Genomic DNA, 19,282 nt, shown 5'->3' with positions numbered 1-19,282 from the left:
CACACATGTTTGTATGCATTTATGTACACACACACATGTATGTATGTATGTACATACACACATATGTATGTACATACACACATATGTATGTATGTACATACACACATATGTATGTACATACACACATATGTATGTACATACACACATATGTATGTATGAATTTGGGTTTTTATGAATGTGTTTTAATAAATTGTCGGGTCTGCCGAAACTGAGGCTTATCTTTTAGAAGATGAAAAGGAGCATTATTGGCATGTGGGAATAGGGTTTCTTTCTGCATTTATCTATACATAGTTTATGATGTCATAAACTATGTATAGTTGATGTATACATAGTTTAGTTGCTCATTTCATTGGCATGATTTGCATTGATCTTATTATTGAGCACATGTTTACTGTTTTCCTAAGTAGATTCGAAACAAACTGTTACAACATATATTGATTGTTTTGCTAAGTAGATAGCAGATAGAAATAGAACCATTATAAACTATGTGCAGGTCAACTATGTATAGATAAAAGCTATGGTTGGCATTGATCTACCATGTATACTACACAAATATAGGTCGGATTTAGTATCCACCCTTTAGTAATGTAAAACTGAAATATGTGAATAGAGTCATGGGCATAAACGCTTTAGTTAGGTACATCCATACATAATTAATGAGTAGGCTGTGTTTAATAAAATTGCAATGATCTATACATAGTTTATGACTTGGCTATGTTTAATGGAATTGCAATGATCTATACATAGTTTATGAACTCATAAACTATGTGCATGAGCTATGTATACATCAGAGCCAAGATTGGCATTGATCTATACATAGTTTATGACCTCATAAACCATGTATAGATAAAAGCCCTGATTGCCATTGATCTATACATAGTTGATACATACAGATTTTATGACTTGGCTCTATTTAATGGTATTGCATTGATCTCTCACAACACTATATTGGAACTCATTACTGGCAAGAAACTGTTACATAGTTTAGTTGTTCATTTCATTGGCATTGGTGTGATTAACATATGAAGTAATTCCAATTTATGAGTTTCCTACGTTGAATGGTTTTGCATGGATCTATACATACTTGATATATCCATAGTTTAGTTGTTCATTTTATTGGCATGATTCACTTTGATTAATGGTATTGCATTGATCTCTCACAACAGTATACTGGAACTCATTAGTGAGCACATACTGTCTATTTTGCTAAACATATTCGAAACAAACTGTTACAACATATATTGACTGTTTTGCTAAGCAGATAGCAGATAGAAATAGAATCAGATATAAACTATGTAATCAGATAATCAGAGGTAATGACATGAACACATATTGGAAGTCATTGCTGAGAACATATTGATTATTTTGCTAAGCAAACTGGTAAAAAACTATGATATATCTATGTAAAGAAAAACCCCAAAATGCAAAGATGGGTGGGAGAATAGAATTGTGCGTGCAGAGATTGGTGGGAGAAGAAACCCCACAGTTGTCGTTGAAAGTGGAAAAACCCCACAACCGTCAGTCGAAGTGGAGAACAATGGCCCAAAAACTCCAAACTCACCGATGTCCACAAAAACCCCCAAATCTCCAAAGTTGTCGTTGTTCACAGAAACCCCCAAAACTCCAAACTTGTCGTTGTCCACAGAAACTCCAACCTCGCCCAAGAACACTAGAAACCCAAGTCGTAGGAGGAAAAATGGCTCACGGGTTTGTCTTCCCAAATGCCTCTATCATCTTTCAAAACCCTAATATGGATTTTGCAGACCCCACGATTTGATTAAAATGCCTTCATAAAAATCCATAATCGAGTTTTCATTTCAAATTCCACCTATTTCTTGGAAGAAACCTCTTCCATTTTTACTCCAAAATTAGAAGAAAAAACTGATAATCAGATTCTGCGTTTGGTGAATCAAACGCCCCTATTTTGCTGCATAACTAGATTTTCACCGTCAAAACCCTATTCTGTCCCTCGTATTCCCGTAACCAAACGGGGCCTAATAACTAATCTAGAATTACAAAAAAATGTTACATCATGCTCTTGAAAAGAGGAATATGCTCACACAATCTCCCCACTCATTTCAAACCTAAGGAATAACCGGCATGTCAGATTGGAGGACAACACGATAGAATATCGCGCATCTTTTCTTTTCGAGCACTGCACAGAGACCGCAATCCGAAGGCTGCTTCTCTTCTCCAAATCGATTATATGGACCGAATTTATTAATTTGTTACAGTGGATTTGGAGATGGATTGCGGTGTGCAGTGTAATGGCGCATTCTGTAACGATGGGACAACAGAAGCCTCTTTCTCTTGCTCTTCATCAAACGCAGCTTGTGGTAATGAAAGAAAGGGGAAGACGGGGAATGAAATCAATAGCTTCTGTTCAAAGTGTAAAGAGAAAGAAGCCCGAGTTAAGGCCAACCAGACCGAAAGACTTTGTGGGGATTGCCTCCACGCCACTCTTCTGGCTAAATTCAAGGGAGCGGTGAATTCTCATGGCATGATCTTACCTACAGACAAATTACTTCTCGCATTTTCCGGAGGCCCAGCTTCCAGGTATGTTTTTATTTTCACTACAAAGCTTAGTGGCCTGTTTATTTATTTGATTCTCTCAATGCATTTGTTAACTGGAAAAGGTTTCTACACCTAGGATTCTTATCGAAAAGTTCTCAACTTTCTTATTCATTTTCGATTATTATGGGAGAGTGTCGTAAAGGCAAGAACACCATTTGAGTTAGATGTTTTACTGATAATGGATCATGCTTGGCATAGCTTGAACCTGGGTCAGTACTAAGGCCAAATATTGGGTCCTCGGACTTTTTCAAATTTTGTTAATTTTCTGTTGTTTTTCCTTATTTGTAAATTTTAGGACTCACCATCCTTGCTGACGCACCACGAATGCATTAGCAACCGTAGTTCACGATGCCTAGAAGCCACATCCGAGAGGTTTCTACTCTACCAAATTTAGCTGGTACTTGTTTACAGATTCTGTTGAAGGTACCAAATTTAGCTGGTACTTGTGTACAGATTCTATTGAAGGGCATTCTCCATTAGCATGACTGATTTAAGACAGAAAAAACATCCAATTGGGTTTGAAGCAGTGTTCCACAGAGTTACTGACGGGGGGACATGGGGACCTGGAATGGGGTTCGAAGACAGGGGACCACGGACCTAATTTTGGGGACAGTGGTGGAGGGGTGATGCTGATATAGAAATTGAAGTGAATTGAAACTTTCAGGGCAAAATCTGCAATATAACATCTCTGCAAGTGCTCAATGAATGACAAATTAATTTTTTTAAGTTAAAGATTGCATTCAGGATGCAATGACGTGCCATATAGCAACCTAGGGGCGTCCCTGGTGGAGGTGACAGATGTGAGTCCTTAAGTCTCAGATACATTCCTCTACAGGAGACACAAGTTTTTCTGGGGTGATGTGCCCCCATGGAGCACTGGTTTGAAGGCGGTTCATTGTTAGGGCAATCACTCTCCGTTGCAGGTAGACTATGGTCAGCTTGTTGCTTGTGGGCTAATGTTAAGTGAATTTGGGATTTGTTTGGTTGTTAAACTTTTGGAAGGAATATTGTGGAGTCAATTCTTGTAATGTCCCTTTCTGGGATCACCGTATACTTTGCCCTAAATTCACAAATCCAAAATGAAGCAAAGAGCAAAAGGTATTGGCTAAACCCTAAACTAAAATGTAAATGCTACCAAGGGAGGACTTGGAGTTTTGAAAAAAAACACTTAGTGCCCCACTTGGTAACACTTATGTTTTAGTTTAGGATTTAGCCGTTGCCAGAGCAAAATATAGTTAGAGATATTATCCGTGCTAAAGTTTAAGATGAGATAAGCCTGCTTTGGAAACCTGCAACTAGATTGGATAATAATGTAGATATAACTCATGAGATGCATCCAACTCTAGGGTTAGAAAATGTATATATTGATCTGCACAACAAATCCCAATTATTGGTCGGGATCTCAACTATAAGAAGGGTTGTAGTGGAAGGTATGATGAGGTGCCCCAAGTATCCTCTACCCTAGGCCCAATTGTAGTACCTTATCCTCTTTGGCCGTATGTGGTCCTTAACATGTTGGTCCTCAACCATCGTCATGAGGTGGTGTATCTAGTATGGGCCATATGCCATTCCCCTCTATCATGTCAATATAATTGAGTTTCCCTTTTGGTTCACTTCAACAATTGATCAGTGTGGGGATAGTACAGGAGTTGCAATCGGCTGCCCTAAAATGACCCTAAACCCTAGGCCTACAGGTAACACCTAATCCTCCTTGGCCTCATATGGCCCTTAACCATCATGATGAGGTGGCCTTGTGGTCCTTAATCATCTTTATGAGGTGCCATACCTAGTGATGCGTCTTTCACTGTTCACTTCAATTGATCAATGTGGGGATGGTAAGGGAGCTGCAATACTGTGCCCTTAAATTGACCCTCACCTAGGCCCAAGGGCAGGACTTTATCCTCCTTGGCTTCCATCTGTCCTTAACTGATGGTCCTTAGGCATCTTTATGAGGTGGCCTTGTGGTCCTTATCCATCTTGTGGATGCCATTTGGAAAGTGACAGATGTGCATGTGCGTGTGTGTATTTGAAGTCTGATTTCTTTATATCAGAGGACTCTCTTAGATCGACTTCTTTGATTGCTTATTTTATATTTATATCAGATTAACCTTCTATTGATGTCCGCTGCAATTGTAATTATAGTATCAGGCTTCTGTACTTCTGGGTATAATTGCCTTGCATCAGATCTCATTCAGTTTCATCTTCTCTTGAATGCTTTATCCTTGATACTCATGTATGTATGTATCTGAAGTTTGATTTCTTTAGCTCAGACAACTCTCTTAGATTGATTTCCTGATCACTTCTTTATATCAAATTAACCTTCTATTGATATCTGTTGCAAATTCCAATAATAATATCAAGCTCCTATACTTCTGGGTATGACTTCCTTGCATTGTATCTTATTCTGTTCCTTCTTATCTTGAATGCTTTATCCTTGATACTCATACCCCCCCATGTGGCGGTAGAGTCATGTCCCTTCAATGAATGACACCATTGACCAATGACATCTGTTAATTAATATCTTAATCACACCCTTTGAGGATCAGATCATATCTTGGGCTTAGCACTTTCTTTACCAATTACAGTTGCTGTTCTTACAGTGAATTTCAACCTCTGCTATTTGTTTGATTGTCTCTGCTGTATATATGATTGCTGCTGCTGATTTTTGAGGCATTTTCTTTTCTTTCTTCTTAAATGGAATTCTTCCTTTATACCTTTGTGTAGGGAGTCACAAAGAGAGATAAAATTTGGGAGTAGAGCTAACCATAATTCTCATGACTTTCATGCTTTCACTCAAGCATTCTCAAAATTTTACTCTTTTTTGCTCCTTATGTTTTTAAATTTGGATTAGTCTATCGATTGAGGCTCACCAGGTCTGGCGAGTCTTGAGGATTTGAGACAAGTCTTGTAACTATGGTTTGAGCTAAGATATTGCCAAATAAATCATCATAGTAGCAATAGAATAAAGTCAGCACCCTGTCAAAGCATTATATGCCAATGGGAGATAAAAAGTAAAATGAAGAAAAATGTTGAGAATGAAATGAAGAACAAGAAAATTGATGAAATGATGGAGTAAGTCAATTCAAAGTAGAAATGCATGTTTTATGCAGATTTCCTAAATGGTTCCAAATGAGGATTTGGGCGTGTGAGTGATATCAGGTTTAGCTAAAGAGAGTTTTCTGTTTGGTTATTGAAGGCATTCCTACTCACAAATGGTGGTACTGCATGAGAAATTTGCAATTCCCTAAATAGAAGTCTTTCAATATTCATGTTTGATTGATTGCAAGCATTTGTAATTGAAGGTATGAAAGATGGACCATGACCAGCTTATATGTTGACCTCAAGAATGCATACAAGATGCCAGAGTTATCTAGCAGACTGCATATATTCTTAAAGAAGCTCAAGCACATCCTTGAGACTCTAGCACTGGTATTGAAAGACGATAATCAGAATTCTACCATTGTGTTAGGAGAGCCAAAGTGTCAATTTTTGTGACAATAGTTAGCACAGTCGAAAATATAGGGACAATTGTGTAGAACTCAACCTGAGATATGGGGGCTTCCTAACAAAATATATGAGGTGACTTTAGCCAGCTGCATTAATGTCGAGTCAATCGTCATGGCCTATCTCTCATCAGCACAGATGGTACACTTGGTACTTATTGCATCTAGGTGATGCTCACTTGGTTTAAGCACTGGGACTTCCAAGGAGATGACCCATTCCTAGTACTCAGATGGTCAGACATAAGCGTGCACAAGCAGGCTTGCCTAGTTGGACACTCCATCTGCAAAAAATTAGGCAACTATCATACATAATGAAACATTCACAGTCTCTTTCATTTTTATACAATTTTGTTTCCTGTGTATCATTATGTAATATCATCTCATTGAAATGAGTTTTATTAATCTCAATTCATTCTTCATGATCCTATATTCATGAGAAGTGATTCACTAACTCATGAGCATGAATGGTCAATTGGGCATTTGTAGATGATGTACAAATTGGTCGAGTACGGAGAGTCTTGGGAGGTCATCCATCGCAGTGCTGCTTTGTTTCAAACATGGTTAAGCATGAAGTTTCCCTCACTTTTATCATTTCCATACTTTCTGTGTACATAAGCATTGAAAGTTCTCCATGTTCAACAAGTTGATAACACCCTTCTTGTCCAAGCAGCTGAGAAATTGAGACAAACAGGCAAGTACATGAAGAGAGAGGCAACTTACATATAAAATAATTTTACAATCAGTGAATGGATGTCAATAACATAATTTCTTATCCCTAGCTGAAATCTATGTTCCCTGGGGATGCGTACCCGGCCTAAAACCTGGTGTTCGGGGGACGGGGACGTCTCGGGGATGGGGGGACGGATAGGGGACATCCCCCAGCCGTCCCCAAAAAGTGAAAAAATGCAGGGGACGTCTCGGAAACTTGGGGACGGCAGAGGGAAAAAATTATTAATCTCAATTCATTCTTCATGATCCTATATTCATGAGAAGTGATTCACTAACTCATGAGCATGAATGATCAATTGGGCATTTGTAGATGATGTACACATTGGTCGAGTACGAAGAGTCTTGGGAGGTCATCCACATCCATCGCAGTGCTGCTTTGTTTCAAACATGGTTAAGCATGAAGTTTCCCTCACTTTTATCATATCCATACTTTCTGTATACATAAGCATTGAAAGTTCTCCATGTTCAACAAGTTGATAACACCCTTTTGGTCCAAGTAGCTGAGAAATTGAGACAAACAGGCAAGTACATGAAGAGAGAGGCAACTTACATATAAAATAATTTTACAATCAGTGAATGGATGTCAATAACATAATTTCTTATCCCTAGCCGAAATCTATGTTCCCCGGGGACACGTACTCAGCCTAAAACTCAACGTTTCGGGGACGGGGATGTCCTGGGGATGGGGGGACGGATAGGGGACGTCCCCCAGCCGTCTCCAAAAAGTGGAAAAATGCAGGGGATGTCTCGGAAACTTGGGGATGGCAGAGGGAAAAAAGGGGGACGTCCCCTTTCCGTACCGGGTATGGCTGGCCGTCCCCCTTTTTTGTTTGCATAAAATCAAAATAGTTTAACATAAAAAGATATTTTTAAGCCTCCAACTTGGTCGGCCAGGTTGGCCCCGCCCCTCCAAATGCCCTAAAAGGCAATAGAGGCAGAATAGGAGCAGCAGGTTGCTTCATTTTTCTATGTTTTGTTTTTTATGTTGAACATGAACATGATTATGATACATTGATACTTATTACTTTATGACAGCCCTCTACCCTTTGGGCCTATAGCTTTGGGCATATTTTGATTTTGATTTTCAGATTTATCATGTTTATCATTGTGACATTATGATATTGACAATTGTTAATGTTCATTGTTCAGTGTTCACTAATATTGATATGCATTTTGACAATTGGGTACTAAAATTGGATATTATTTCCTAGATGGCATTCAAATGTTGTATGTTACGGTTCTATAATGTTTAAATGACATGCTCATATGAATGACATGTATATTTGCAAATTTCAATTATATTTGCAAATTTCCCTATATATATATATATAGCCGTCCCCGTTTGCCGTCTCCCCCCCCCGTCCCCAAAATTGCCAAAAAAATTTGCCGTCCTGAAAACCCGTCCCGCTGTCCCCATACCGGAAACTTGGGGGAACATAGGCTGAAATTGTAAATGGTCATTTTTGTAAGGAAACAGATACTTGTTTCCTCACTGCCACCATAACTTTCCATCAGTTAGACAAGTTCTAATCACATCTATCATCCATGTCTGATCTGTACAGTACTATTTTTCTTATTGTTTACTCAGAGAGAATACACTGAATGTCTGAATTGGTCTTTCCTTTGTGATGTTACTCGCCCTTAACTTCAAGACATGCTTTTTGCAGGGTTGCTTTGGAGTTCATACAAGAAATTCAATCTAAAGCACAAAGAGATTTAGATGCAAGCAAAGACAATATTCTTCGTATATTTCAATTTGGAGTGGCTTTTGTGGATGAGAGTGCAGCATTGCAACTCTCTTTTCGTGAAGCGTGTCAGGTGATTGAAGGGATCAAGTCTATTGTTTCTGATAAAGTACATCAACAAGAGGATCTGCATATTGCCCCCATCGAAAGCATTTGGTCCACAGATGGTTCAGATCAAAAACAAAAACTGTCAAATTTGTTAGAAAGCGTGCAAGATACAACTGGAAGGGAAGATTTGCTGGGTTACATTCGATTGCAAGTCTTACAGAAGGTGCTTTTAGAAAGCCTATACACTTTTACTCTTTTGTGAATATTACATGCTTGGGAGAAAAAAAGTTGCATTTAGGCATTCCATTGAGGTCAATCTGATTTAATTTTGAAATTTTGTGCAGATTGCTGTAGAACATGGCTATAGCAAGTTGATTTTAGGTCTGTGTACAACAAGAATTGCAACACATGTAGTTGCCTCAACCGTAAAGGTATTGGCACTATTTATATCCTAAATGATTCCTTGCTGGGGAAAGTCTAATAATGCTTTATTAGCGATGTTCTGTATGGATAACCCAGTATTAAAAGCTTTTGAAAACTATTTCAACTGATTTTGATTTTTGAAATTTAATTTTTGTTCAAGATTTCATTCTATATCCTTTCAAGTGTAGTGTTTATTGTCATCCATAGTTAATGGTTATAATGATGTAGTGAGTGATGATTGAATAAAGGACTTTGCTCTTGGATTAGGTTCACATGACTCTGCTCCGATAGATAATTTGACTTTGGATGCCATTTCATCACTAGAATTTTTCATACAAAATTTCAGGCATCCCTGTTAAGTTAATATTGTGATCAAACTTGGAGAGGTGTCAATGCATCATCTCAATGTTATCTATTCTGCATGGAGAATATGGTGTTCCATGGTTGCATATGTCAATTGTTTTCTGAAAATTGAACTGATTGATTGTTAACTTCAATTTTGGGCATAGAAACTGTACCAGATGGAGTTATTGTTTTCCTGAATGCTCATAATATTTTTCCAGGAAACTCGTGAATTTAGGCAGTAAATGCTTGGAGTTGAAGATACCTTTCTACTTTCACAAACTTAACTTTGTATTCTTATATCTCTTAGGATGAGATCAAAACTGCCCCATAAAAGTTTTTAACTAGCTATAACGTTACCAGCACTAAGGTGGTAAGCAAACATTTAAGAAATAATAACTAACTGACATAGCATCAGCTATGGATGTGTAGTCACCTTTATTACAAAGTTACCAGGAAACTGCATCACAGGGACCCTGCAACCATTTCCATATCAACAATTTCTGGCAACTGCATTTAAATGGAATATATCCCATGCCTTCTTATTTCTGGTATGTGATCCTTTCTTCATTTGCTCATGTGACCTAATTTGAAGGCTTTTCCATCCACCACCCCCATAGCTCCAGGTAACTATGTGGCTTTATGCTGCTTCTGGAAAAAACTGTTTGATTTAATGCCAGAGGTTTTCAGCTGTGGTCTACAAAATCCTTTGTGTGGAAGTGGTTGATATGTGTTTGAAAATGTTACAAGACTTGGACCCAGCTAGGACTTGGCAAGGTGATTTTTGATTTGGACTTGGATTCAGCTCTAAGACCTGACAAAAACTCAGAAAGTCTCAGCAAAGTGGAAAACCCAATAATTTCAAAGAATTTTAAGGACTTAAACTTATTTCACACACCCTTTAATAAATAAACCTTAAAAAGGCAATAACATCATAAAATAGAAGCTAATTTGATCACATACACAAGTATACATCAATCACATAAGTATAACTATTAACACAAATTTTAGCTGAAGGAATACACTTAGATATATAAATATTATCAAATGTATACAGAACTTATGGAATATGATGTCCATGATATTTATTTTTGATAAGTGATGTTTTTATTCCTTCATAATTTTTTTCTCACATATTCATCAGAAAAGGCCTAAAAGCCTTGATTGACTCTTCTACCCACACATTGTAGTAAACAAAAACTAATGAGCTTCCCTTTCGACCATAGACATAGACACTATATCAAACAACACACCAAAACAAATAAGCCCTACTAAGGAAAATGGGCATCTGACACGAGACCACACATGAGCTCACACATGCTGACCCCAGCAACACTCCTGTTGTGGTTTTGTTGACCATCACTCCTGCCGTGTTGACTTTGCTCTCCTCTCCTTTCTGCCTAAAATCAGTGGTGGCACCTGTTAGAAACTTGAAAGCCGTTGTGTTTGCCATTGCGCTAAAAGGTCGGCTTGTTAACGTTCGATACAACCATACGACTTATAGAACACAGGAGGAGGTTAATCCACGTCGCGAATCTCAAAGGGAAACGTCGGCTGTTAGTCCAACAATCCCCCCTCAGCATTACCCAATGAAATTCGAACCTGTGACCAAGCTTTGATACCAATTGTTAGAAACTTGAAAGCTGTCATGTGTGATGTGCGCTAAAAGGTCGACCTGTTAATGTTCGATACAACCATACAACTTATAGAACACAGGAGGAAGTTAATCCATGTCGCGAATCTCGAAGGGAAACGTCAGCTATTAGTCCAACATCACCACTCTTGGGATCTTCCCTTCATCGCTTTCTCTGACTTTGCTCGACATTGATTTCTACTTCCTTCGCCATTCTTCAGCCATCCTCCGCTGGTCCTCTTCCCACTGGCCATGAAATGCAACAACTCCATCCACGCTTTCCTCGCCTCCCCAACCCTCTTCCAAACTGACATCGCAAAACTGAAAACTAATTCCGCTGACCCTTCAAGGCGCCTCCACTGGCTCTTCGTTGTACGAAAGCTGACCCCAACCTCTGCCATATCCAATCAATGTTGGTACCCCAAACACCACTCCGGTTCCACACATAATTCAATCATCCTTTGCTGCCTCCTCTTTATTCTGAGCCAAAAGAAAGGCCTAGGCACAAAACAAGGACGAAATATCAACATTCATCCTTGGGTGGAAGTCCTCTTTGATGAACTTCTTCCCATGCAACTGGCAAAGAATTCTGAAAACTCCTCATCGACACAGAACACCTCAGCCAGACGCCTTGGTGTGATTCTACTTCAGAATCCCATTGTTTGTTTTTTCTTCGGTATTGACAGATTAAATTTTGCTTCCTTTTCTTAGCCTCTTTTTTCACCTCTCTTTGTTTTTTGACAGCGACCTTAGCTTTGTGGGCCTGCTGAATACCCACATAAATCTAGAAGGTTTTGTCTCTTTCCTCACGTTGCAAGGAATGACGCCATTCCATAATTGTAATCGCAGCCCCCAATCCTAAATCCTAATGACGCCTTGGTGTGATTCTACTTCGGAATCCCAGTGTTTGTTTTTTCTTCGGCATTGACAGATTAAAATTTGGTTCCATTTTTTAGCCTCTTTTTTCACCTCTCTTTGTTTTTTGACAGCGACCTTAGCTTTGTGGGCCTGCTGAATACCCACATAAATCTATAAGGTTTTGTCCCTTTCCTCACGTTGCAAGGAATGACGCCATCCCATCATTGTAATCGCAGCCCCCAATGCTAAATCCCCAGCACATTCCCGCGTACACCATTGCCTGAGTCTACTTAACCAATCACTCTGCCTTATCATTACATAGTCGCCCCCTAGAAGGGTTTAAGTATCATCGAAATGACTTTACAAAGGGATGAAGATTTATAAATCTAAAGTCTTCCACCGATTCTGTTTGTTCTAACAAATTCACTCCAGCACTAGCCATCTTGTCCACTTACGCATTCCCTTCCCGCCTAGTGTGACTTGATATTCTTCAAATCCCTGTAATAGCCTTTGAATCCTTCTTACAAATTTGTCCAGGAACCAAGTTTCCATCTTACCTGTTACAGCTATTTTATCACAATCTGAGAATCACCAAAAAGATGAATTTTCTTGCAATCGCTTTTCTTAACCAGTCAAAGAGCGAATAATGCAGCCAAGCATTCTGCTACATTATTCGACCCTTTTGGCAATACCTTTGCACCAAGAACTATAATGTTATTTTCTGCGTATAAGATTGCACAACCTGCTCCACTGCGACCCGGATTGCCTTTTGATGTGCCATCAAAGCGACATTTTTAACCAACCATCCCCTACCTCACTCTCATTCTCCTCTGTTTCTTGAATCTCAACTAAAGGTTTAGCCCTTGGCAACCCATTAATGGGCCATGATATCCATGGTATTAAAATACATACCAAAACTAAAACTACAAGTCTATGGCTTAGAGGAGGTTGCATTACTTAACATTACGACAAGTCGTGTGTTGTTGTTGAAGACAGGTCTTGGATGTTGTTGTAGCGTGATATATTCACTTCGTCTCAATGATTGGTGCCTATATTCAAGCAGGGAAATTTTTTTGAAGCTTTCAAATACTGTTTTATTGACAAGCTCATTAGCAAAGAGTATAGGTTAAGTAAAAAGATAACTAGTTATGTTATATTTTGACTTTAGCTAGGATACTAATAATTGGGATTCATCTATAAATTGTCTATTCAAGGCATGATTGATACATTTTGCATTATGAAAATGACATTCTTGCCAATTATGACATAACTTTTATTCAGCAGTATGAGGACTATAACATGCCGACTTTGCCAATGGCGGGCATTGTATATTGAACAAGCTGTCCAATGTATGAAACAAGATAATCCTTGATTGTGGCGTTGTCTGTGAATATGCAGAGATTTGCAACAAGGGCAAGGGATATCTTTTTAAAAGATTTTAATGATCATTATTCATCATTTGCCTATCACTTGCTTAGACTTAAGAGTTTGATGGGGTTTGGGGGCAAATTTATCATACCTATCACTTTATTTTTTTCAATTGTAGGAGAATTGGTCTTCCTCTTCCCTCTACCGCAGTGCTCTCCAACTGATGGATTGGAATGTTCATCAATATATTGCGTTGTTCTAGATGAATGTTTGTTACTTAGTAGTAGTAGCTGTATGTTTTACCCCACTCTCCCTTTTTTAGTATATCGACCAGTTCTAGTTTTATACTTCGACAAACTCTAACCTCATGATCGGGCTCACTTAATAAATGATTTTCAACCCTGGTGTAATTCCTCTGATAATCAGTATTGCAAACATGGCATAACCAATGTCTGCTACCTCTTGAATATTTAGCCTTATTAGTGGTCCATTTGTAACGAACTAAAGCAAAGGGCTTTTTGTGTTGAAAGGGCTTTTCTTGTTTTTGAAGTTTGTATGAAGCGCATACAAAATGTTTTTTTCAAGCTGCACTTCCAATAGAACTTTTTGTTGTGTTATGCTTTAATCCACTCTGTTAACATCTTCTTCAGTACTCATCTCATTCACAATTTTCTCACTGCTGCTCATTTTGATTTTTTTCTCATTGACTTCAAGCTAAGAAAACTTGAAATAAATTTTCTAAAAACTAATTGCAACTCTGAGAAAACTCATAGTGAAATCTACCTTCAAGAAAAAATCCAAAAATCTTCAACTTCAAGGTATCAAATAGTGGTATCTGATTCACACTTAGAGAAGGTAGGGTTTGAGAGAAATGACAGCCAACAATCCCTAGGTGCAATCACCAACACTATCCATTCTCACATCCAAGCATAGCTTGGAAACAAACATGTTCTTAAATCTTCATTTTAGGTTGAGGAGCACGAGAGGGTTTGTGGGATCCCACCCCACACCCATATTCAAAATTTGTTTTAATACTATAACTGTGTTGTTTTATTGAAATTGAACTCCAACAAATTTTTTTGACATCTGGGATGTTTGGCCCTTATCGGGGCAGTTGAGGGACATCTGGGGTTGTCCATGGTTGTCCCCTTAAGAACCAAGCATCCCATAGATGTTCCTTGCCATCCCATCGGATTAGGGACATGTTTCAGTAATGTTTCCTTGATTTGGGGTTTTGTGGGGATGCCAATGGGATGTTCTCTACCACATACTAGTCCTGGAAACAATATTGCGGATGGGGATGGTGCCTGGGCCAGGACATGTCCGCATGTATCCTTGCTGATTTGAAGTGCTTATCACATAATTACCTAGTTTACTTTTTTACATCGATTTTTAATCCAGCAGTGTATGATATTTCCTTGTATCTAGATTCTATATATTTGCAAGAATACTGATGACTGAGTTATTAGTTTACTAGTTTGTGTAATTCATTGCATAATTTTGTTCTTGAAGTTTGACAAGACTTATCTATCCATGGATGCATGCAGATGGGAATGATTGGAAGTTTAGTTGACTTGTCTTGTTTTTCATTAGGGACAGGGATATTCTTTACCTGGAGATGTGCAGCATGTTGATGCAAGATGGAAGGTTCCCATTCTTCTTCCTCTCCGAGATTGTGTTGCAAAAGAGCTAACCATGCTTTGTCATGTAAACAGGTTTGTATCATTCTTTGCAAGTTCTGTTGTTGCTAGAATCCACTTGTATGTTGCAAAGCATTCTTGATCAGTTCCCTAGCATGATAAGAATAATTATTGACGATGGCAGTAAAAGTATAAGAAGGTTAGGGTTGCATCTTAGTTTCTGGGTGATTGATCAGCCATTTATAATTGCTGTTGGGCAGGGCAGTTGGAAGACAGTTTTCACAAAAGCTTTATCTACACTTTCTGGTTCTCATTTCAGTGTGAACAGTTTAGTAGAATCGTTTGTTGCATTATTGCAGGTATGCTATGCAAGTTTCTCATTAGATCAATATCTGAGCAATATTTGTTTTTCCCCAATTTTCTAATTATAATTGTTGAGTTGGTTTGTAGGAAGAAAATCCTTCCAGGGAGCGCACAATAGCACGAACAGCAGAGAAACTAAAACCATTTGACTTCAACAGGCTTCCAGAAACTGATACTGGTCGCCGATTGTCCCATAGGAGGAGTGATGGCTCACAGCATCGCAGGAGTGATGATAATACCTCTTTAGAATTGCTTTGTCCAATATGCAATGCTCCTTTGAATGAGAAGGACTTCAGGGAGATTAGAAAGGTTTTTGGAACTAGTTTTGACTTGACAACTTTACAAGCAGCCCTAGAACATAAAGAGACAAGATTGGACTTATCTTCACCAGTCTTTTATTGCTTGTGTTGTCCTAGTTGTCAATTTCAGATTCTGCAGGAACAGAAGCCATCCAGCCAGTTTGTTTATTCACTGTTACCAGATATAATGAAGAAGAGAGCAGTAGAAAATGTCATCTCAAATGATAGTTGGATGAGGCAAGTCTATAGAAAATCATTTTAGTTTATTAGAAGAACTACAACCTTTATTTCAATATATGGGTGTGGCATGCATGCATACTGAATTTGTTTGGTTTAGGATGGGATGATTTTTTTAAATTTTTATAAAGCTCTTATACTAATGGTATGTTTTTGAATTTTAAGGAGGCAAATCAAGGATTGCTTGCTTCCTGATGATGATGAAGATGTAGTTCAGGATGCTGACTTGAAGGAGGTAACAAAGAATATAGAGAAGTTTGGAAAGTGAAGTGTATTTCTGGGTTGTGTCTGGCATGTTTTTGTTCCAAAGGATGATGTTGTAGAAGTCACACATTTGCACATTACAATCTCATTGTTAATGGAGATAATAGCTTGACAATGATTCGTGATATGCTACATAGAGTTGAGCAATCATAATTATCAATCTCAATCTGTCATAACTGCACTCGAACACTTGTCTTAATTTATGTTAATATGTGCAAGCCTCTTGATTTTTTTAGTAAGATCTAGCTAATATAAGAATTGAACATTATATCACATCAATTAATACTTGTACTCTTTGAATCATATCTATAATTGGAATGATATGAAATTAGATTTTTATAATGAAGTAATAATTACTCCCTAACATGTGTCATCAGCTCAAAAGCTCAGGGAAATAGTTTAAACATGATTAAAGATTGCCTTGTGTGAGTGGAAATTTGTCTAGGACGATATCTTTTTGTGTTGTATGAGTTTGAGAAATGATTATGCTAACTATTACAACAATATGTTATTTATATATTGTTCTGTGAAATAAAAAGGTTAACCTAGAAAATGACTCCAACTATTAGGTTAACAAGCTGTAGTGTTTGAATGCCACATTTTTTTAGAATATTAGTGTGCAATTAAACTGAAGGGTTGATAAGACTGCGGTGGATACCCAAGTGTGTGTCTATATATATTTTAAAATTCAATTGTTTCCTTAAACGGAAATATGTTCAGTCCATTTTCTTCGTAGTTCCTGGACACTAGGTGTGAGTGGCAAGTCCTGGGTTAAGTGATCTTCCCTAGCTGAGTTTTAGGGGCCCAGGGCTCTCTAGGAACTAGCTCTAAGTGAGAATCGCTAGAAACTGATTTTTTTCCCCTAGTCTTGCCAAATCCCAAGTGTGGTCAACCTTGCCAAGCGTGTCTCTCTCGTTTGTATGGGTTTCTCACATGGTTTTGTATGTAGTTGAGGCAATATTGTGAAAACTAATGTAGACGAGTGAAATGATTTGACTATATTGTATGGAGAGATGACAATAATCATCAACATGTATTATTGATAATAGATATATGTTTCCTTGCACCGGGGACATTTTTGTGGTAGGGGAGGGCTTAGGGACAATTCCCAGTTCTTCCTAATATTTGTCAAACTCTTGTAATTATTTCTGAAACAGTGGAAAGGCAGGGGGACATGTAAGGTCCCTCCTCGCACGTACTTATTAAATATGAATTTCTTTGTTAAATCTGTTGTAAGAGATTTGAACGGATATGAAGTAATGGTTTTATGTTGTGAATGTCTTAATGAAATTAAGAGAAGTTGATACATCCTTGTTTTAATACTCAGTGATTCGAGAACTATTACATTATCTCAACTAATTAAACATTAAAATTTTACTAACAATGATACAAGGCATTTTTCACTTGATGATAAGGATGTTGATTTTGGTATCTCGATGTTCAAAGTTTTATGCTTTCAGATAGTTCAGTATTTCTTAACCGGTGATGTTTATGATGTTAGTTATATGCATGCCTAACGATGATTATTCTAGTATTTTAATCTGAATTAATGAATAAGTTATGTTATATTGATTAAATATGAGCATAAATAAATTAAACAGTTAATTATATGAAAGATTCATGTTTTGATTTACGTAACTATCCAGATAAGTTTTGAATATATGTATGCGATTTTCTTGAGCTACTGATGTGTGCAATGAGTGTGCAACATGTTTTAGTGGGAAAATCTAACGGAGAAACGAAATTGAGCCCTATGCACCATTTGTGGAAACCTCGTTGGTCATATTTTATTTGTATTTTTGGAGTTGTTAGATAGTCTTAAATTTTTTTAGCATTTGTTTGGTCCCAAATCAATTTTTAAGGCTTTAAATCATGAAATCTTAATACCCAAGGGGTATGGGTATGGGTTGGGGGCATTTTCCACCCCTTTAGCCTCTTTTGTTGACTTTTATGGTCACTCAAAAAGTCTATTTTTGCTTTAGTGCGAAAATTGAAAGTTGTTACCATGGGTTGAATAACTTCAACTCCACTTAGAGGTTAACCTTAGGTTTGGTTGAGTTAGAAACTTCTAGATTTTTAGGCAAGTGGGAGAAGTTATTGCCCTTTTTAGGTGGTTGAGTTTGGATCTTATTTAGAGGCATTTTTGAGTAGTTTTGGTTGTTACCTAATCTCTTGTTTTAGAGTGAAGTTTTGGAAGATTGAAAGAAGGAAGGAAAAACTCTTCTCAACTTGTTCATTTTACCATAACCTTTTTGTGAAAGTAGGAGTTCTTCATCCCCTTTGTTCATATTGTTCATGTTGCTCATGTTGTTTCATGCTTGATTCATGCTTATGTTATTGTGTTGTCCATTGGTATACTTGTATGTATGTTGGGTGTGCTTGGAAAGGATTGAAACATGTTTTCTTGAATGCTTTTCTTTCATGTTTTGCTTGAATTTCGAAGTTTTCTTGTATGGGTGTTTTGGCATTACTCACCTTCGGATAGGGCAGAAGTGGCCATTTTCGGGGAAAGGTCTTCAGTTGGGCTCCAACAGTGTAGAGTCTCTTCTCAGGACGAGAAGAGGGAGAGAGGGTAGGGTGTTATGGGCCCTTACTTGTCGACACAAACCACATTTGAGTTTTGGTATGTAAGAATGGAAGAACGAGAGCTCTTGTTATATTAGCCTCAAAAGGGCATCTTTGGAAGAACAAAAGTTCTTGAGAATTTAGCCTTGATTGGGCATATGTTATGGTGTTGTGTCTGACGTGTCCTGTTGGAAAAATCCACCTTTTCCCTAGTTTGGTTCAATGTTGAATCTGTTGTGAAAACCTGGTATGGGAGTGAATGTCTGGTTTTGTCTTCATGTTGTGATTGGTTGTCTTTTGGTTAGTTTTCGTTCTCTCCACGATCACCGTGACGTATTACAAAATTCAAAATGGATCCCTTGTTAAGGGCGAAGAAGGAAATTCAACTTGTTACTGTATTTCAGTGATGTATGAGATTGAAAACCTGTGTAAAAAAATGTATTTTAATTTATTGTTGAAGTGGCAGCGATGTCGGGTTTCCTTCCTTGTTCTTTCTCGGCGGAGCCTTGAATCAGGTGGTCAATAAAATAATGATTGAGTAATCCTTGCTTAAGAGAAGTTTTATTGTATCATTAAATTGTGGCTTCAATACGTTCTTTCATTGTAATTTTAATCTCTAATTTGGAAATGAATCACATAGTTGCTTAAAATGTTGCTTGATATTATAGTGAAAAATTTAATTCTCTTGTAT

At 37.8% G+C, this 19,282-nt stretch overlaps 1 protein-coding gene across 2 annotated transcripts; it reads left to right on the top strand.

Annotated features, from left to right (window-relative positions):
* The first annotated feature begins 1,859 nt into the window (after nt 1–1,859).
* On the top strand, nt 1,860–16,265 carry LOC149575226 (Adenine nucleotide alpha hydrolases-like superfamily protein). Of its 2 annotated transcripts, none has more exons than XM_089815043.1 (7): nt 1,860–2,556; nt 8,474–8,822; nt 8,944–9,030; nt 14,817–14,938; nt 15,129–15,222; nt 15,314–15,762; nt 15,928–16,265. In XM_089815043.1, the coding sequence occupies exons 1-7, from the start codon at nt 2,246–2,248 to the stop codon at nt 16,028–16,030; spliced, it is 1,515 nt and encodes a 504-aa protein (XP_089671169.1). In that variant the 5' UTR covers nt 1,860–2,245; the 3' UTR covers nt 16,031–16,265. The 2 variants fall into 2 exon arrangements, with proteins under 2 accessions (XP_089671169.1, XP_089671170.1); XM_089815044.1 differs by having other exon boundaries at nt 2,096–2,556; nt 14,823–14,938.
* Nucleotides 16,266–19,282: the final 3,017 nt, after the last annotated feature.

Source organism: Cupressus sempervirens, chromosome 2, assembly GCF_028749045.1.
Source record: "Cupressus sempervirens isolate cs-2001-9-10 chromosome 2, ASM2874904v1, whole genome shotgun sequence".
Classification (NCBI taxonomy): domain Eukaryota; kingdom Viridiplantae; phylum Streptophyta; class Pinopsida; order Cupressales; family Cupressaceae; genus Cupressus; species Cupressus sempervirens.
The sequence above is the reverse complement of the archived record's forward strand: the minus strand, read 5'-3'. Positions and strand labels throughout refer to the sequence as shown.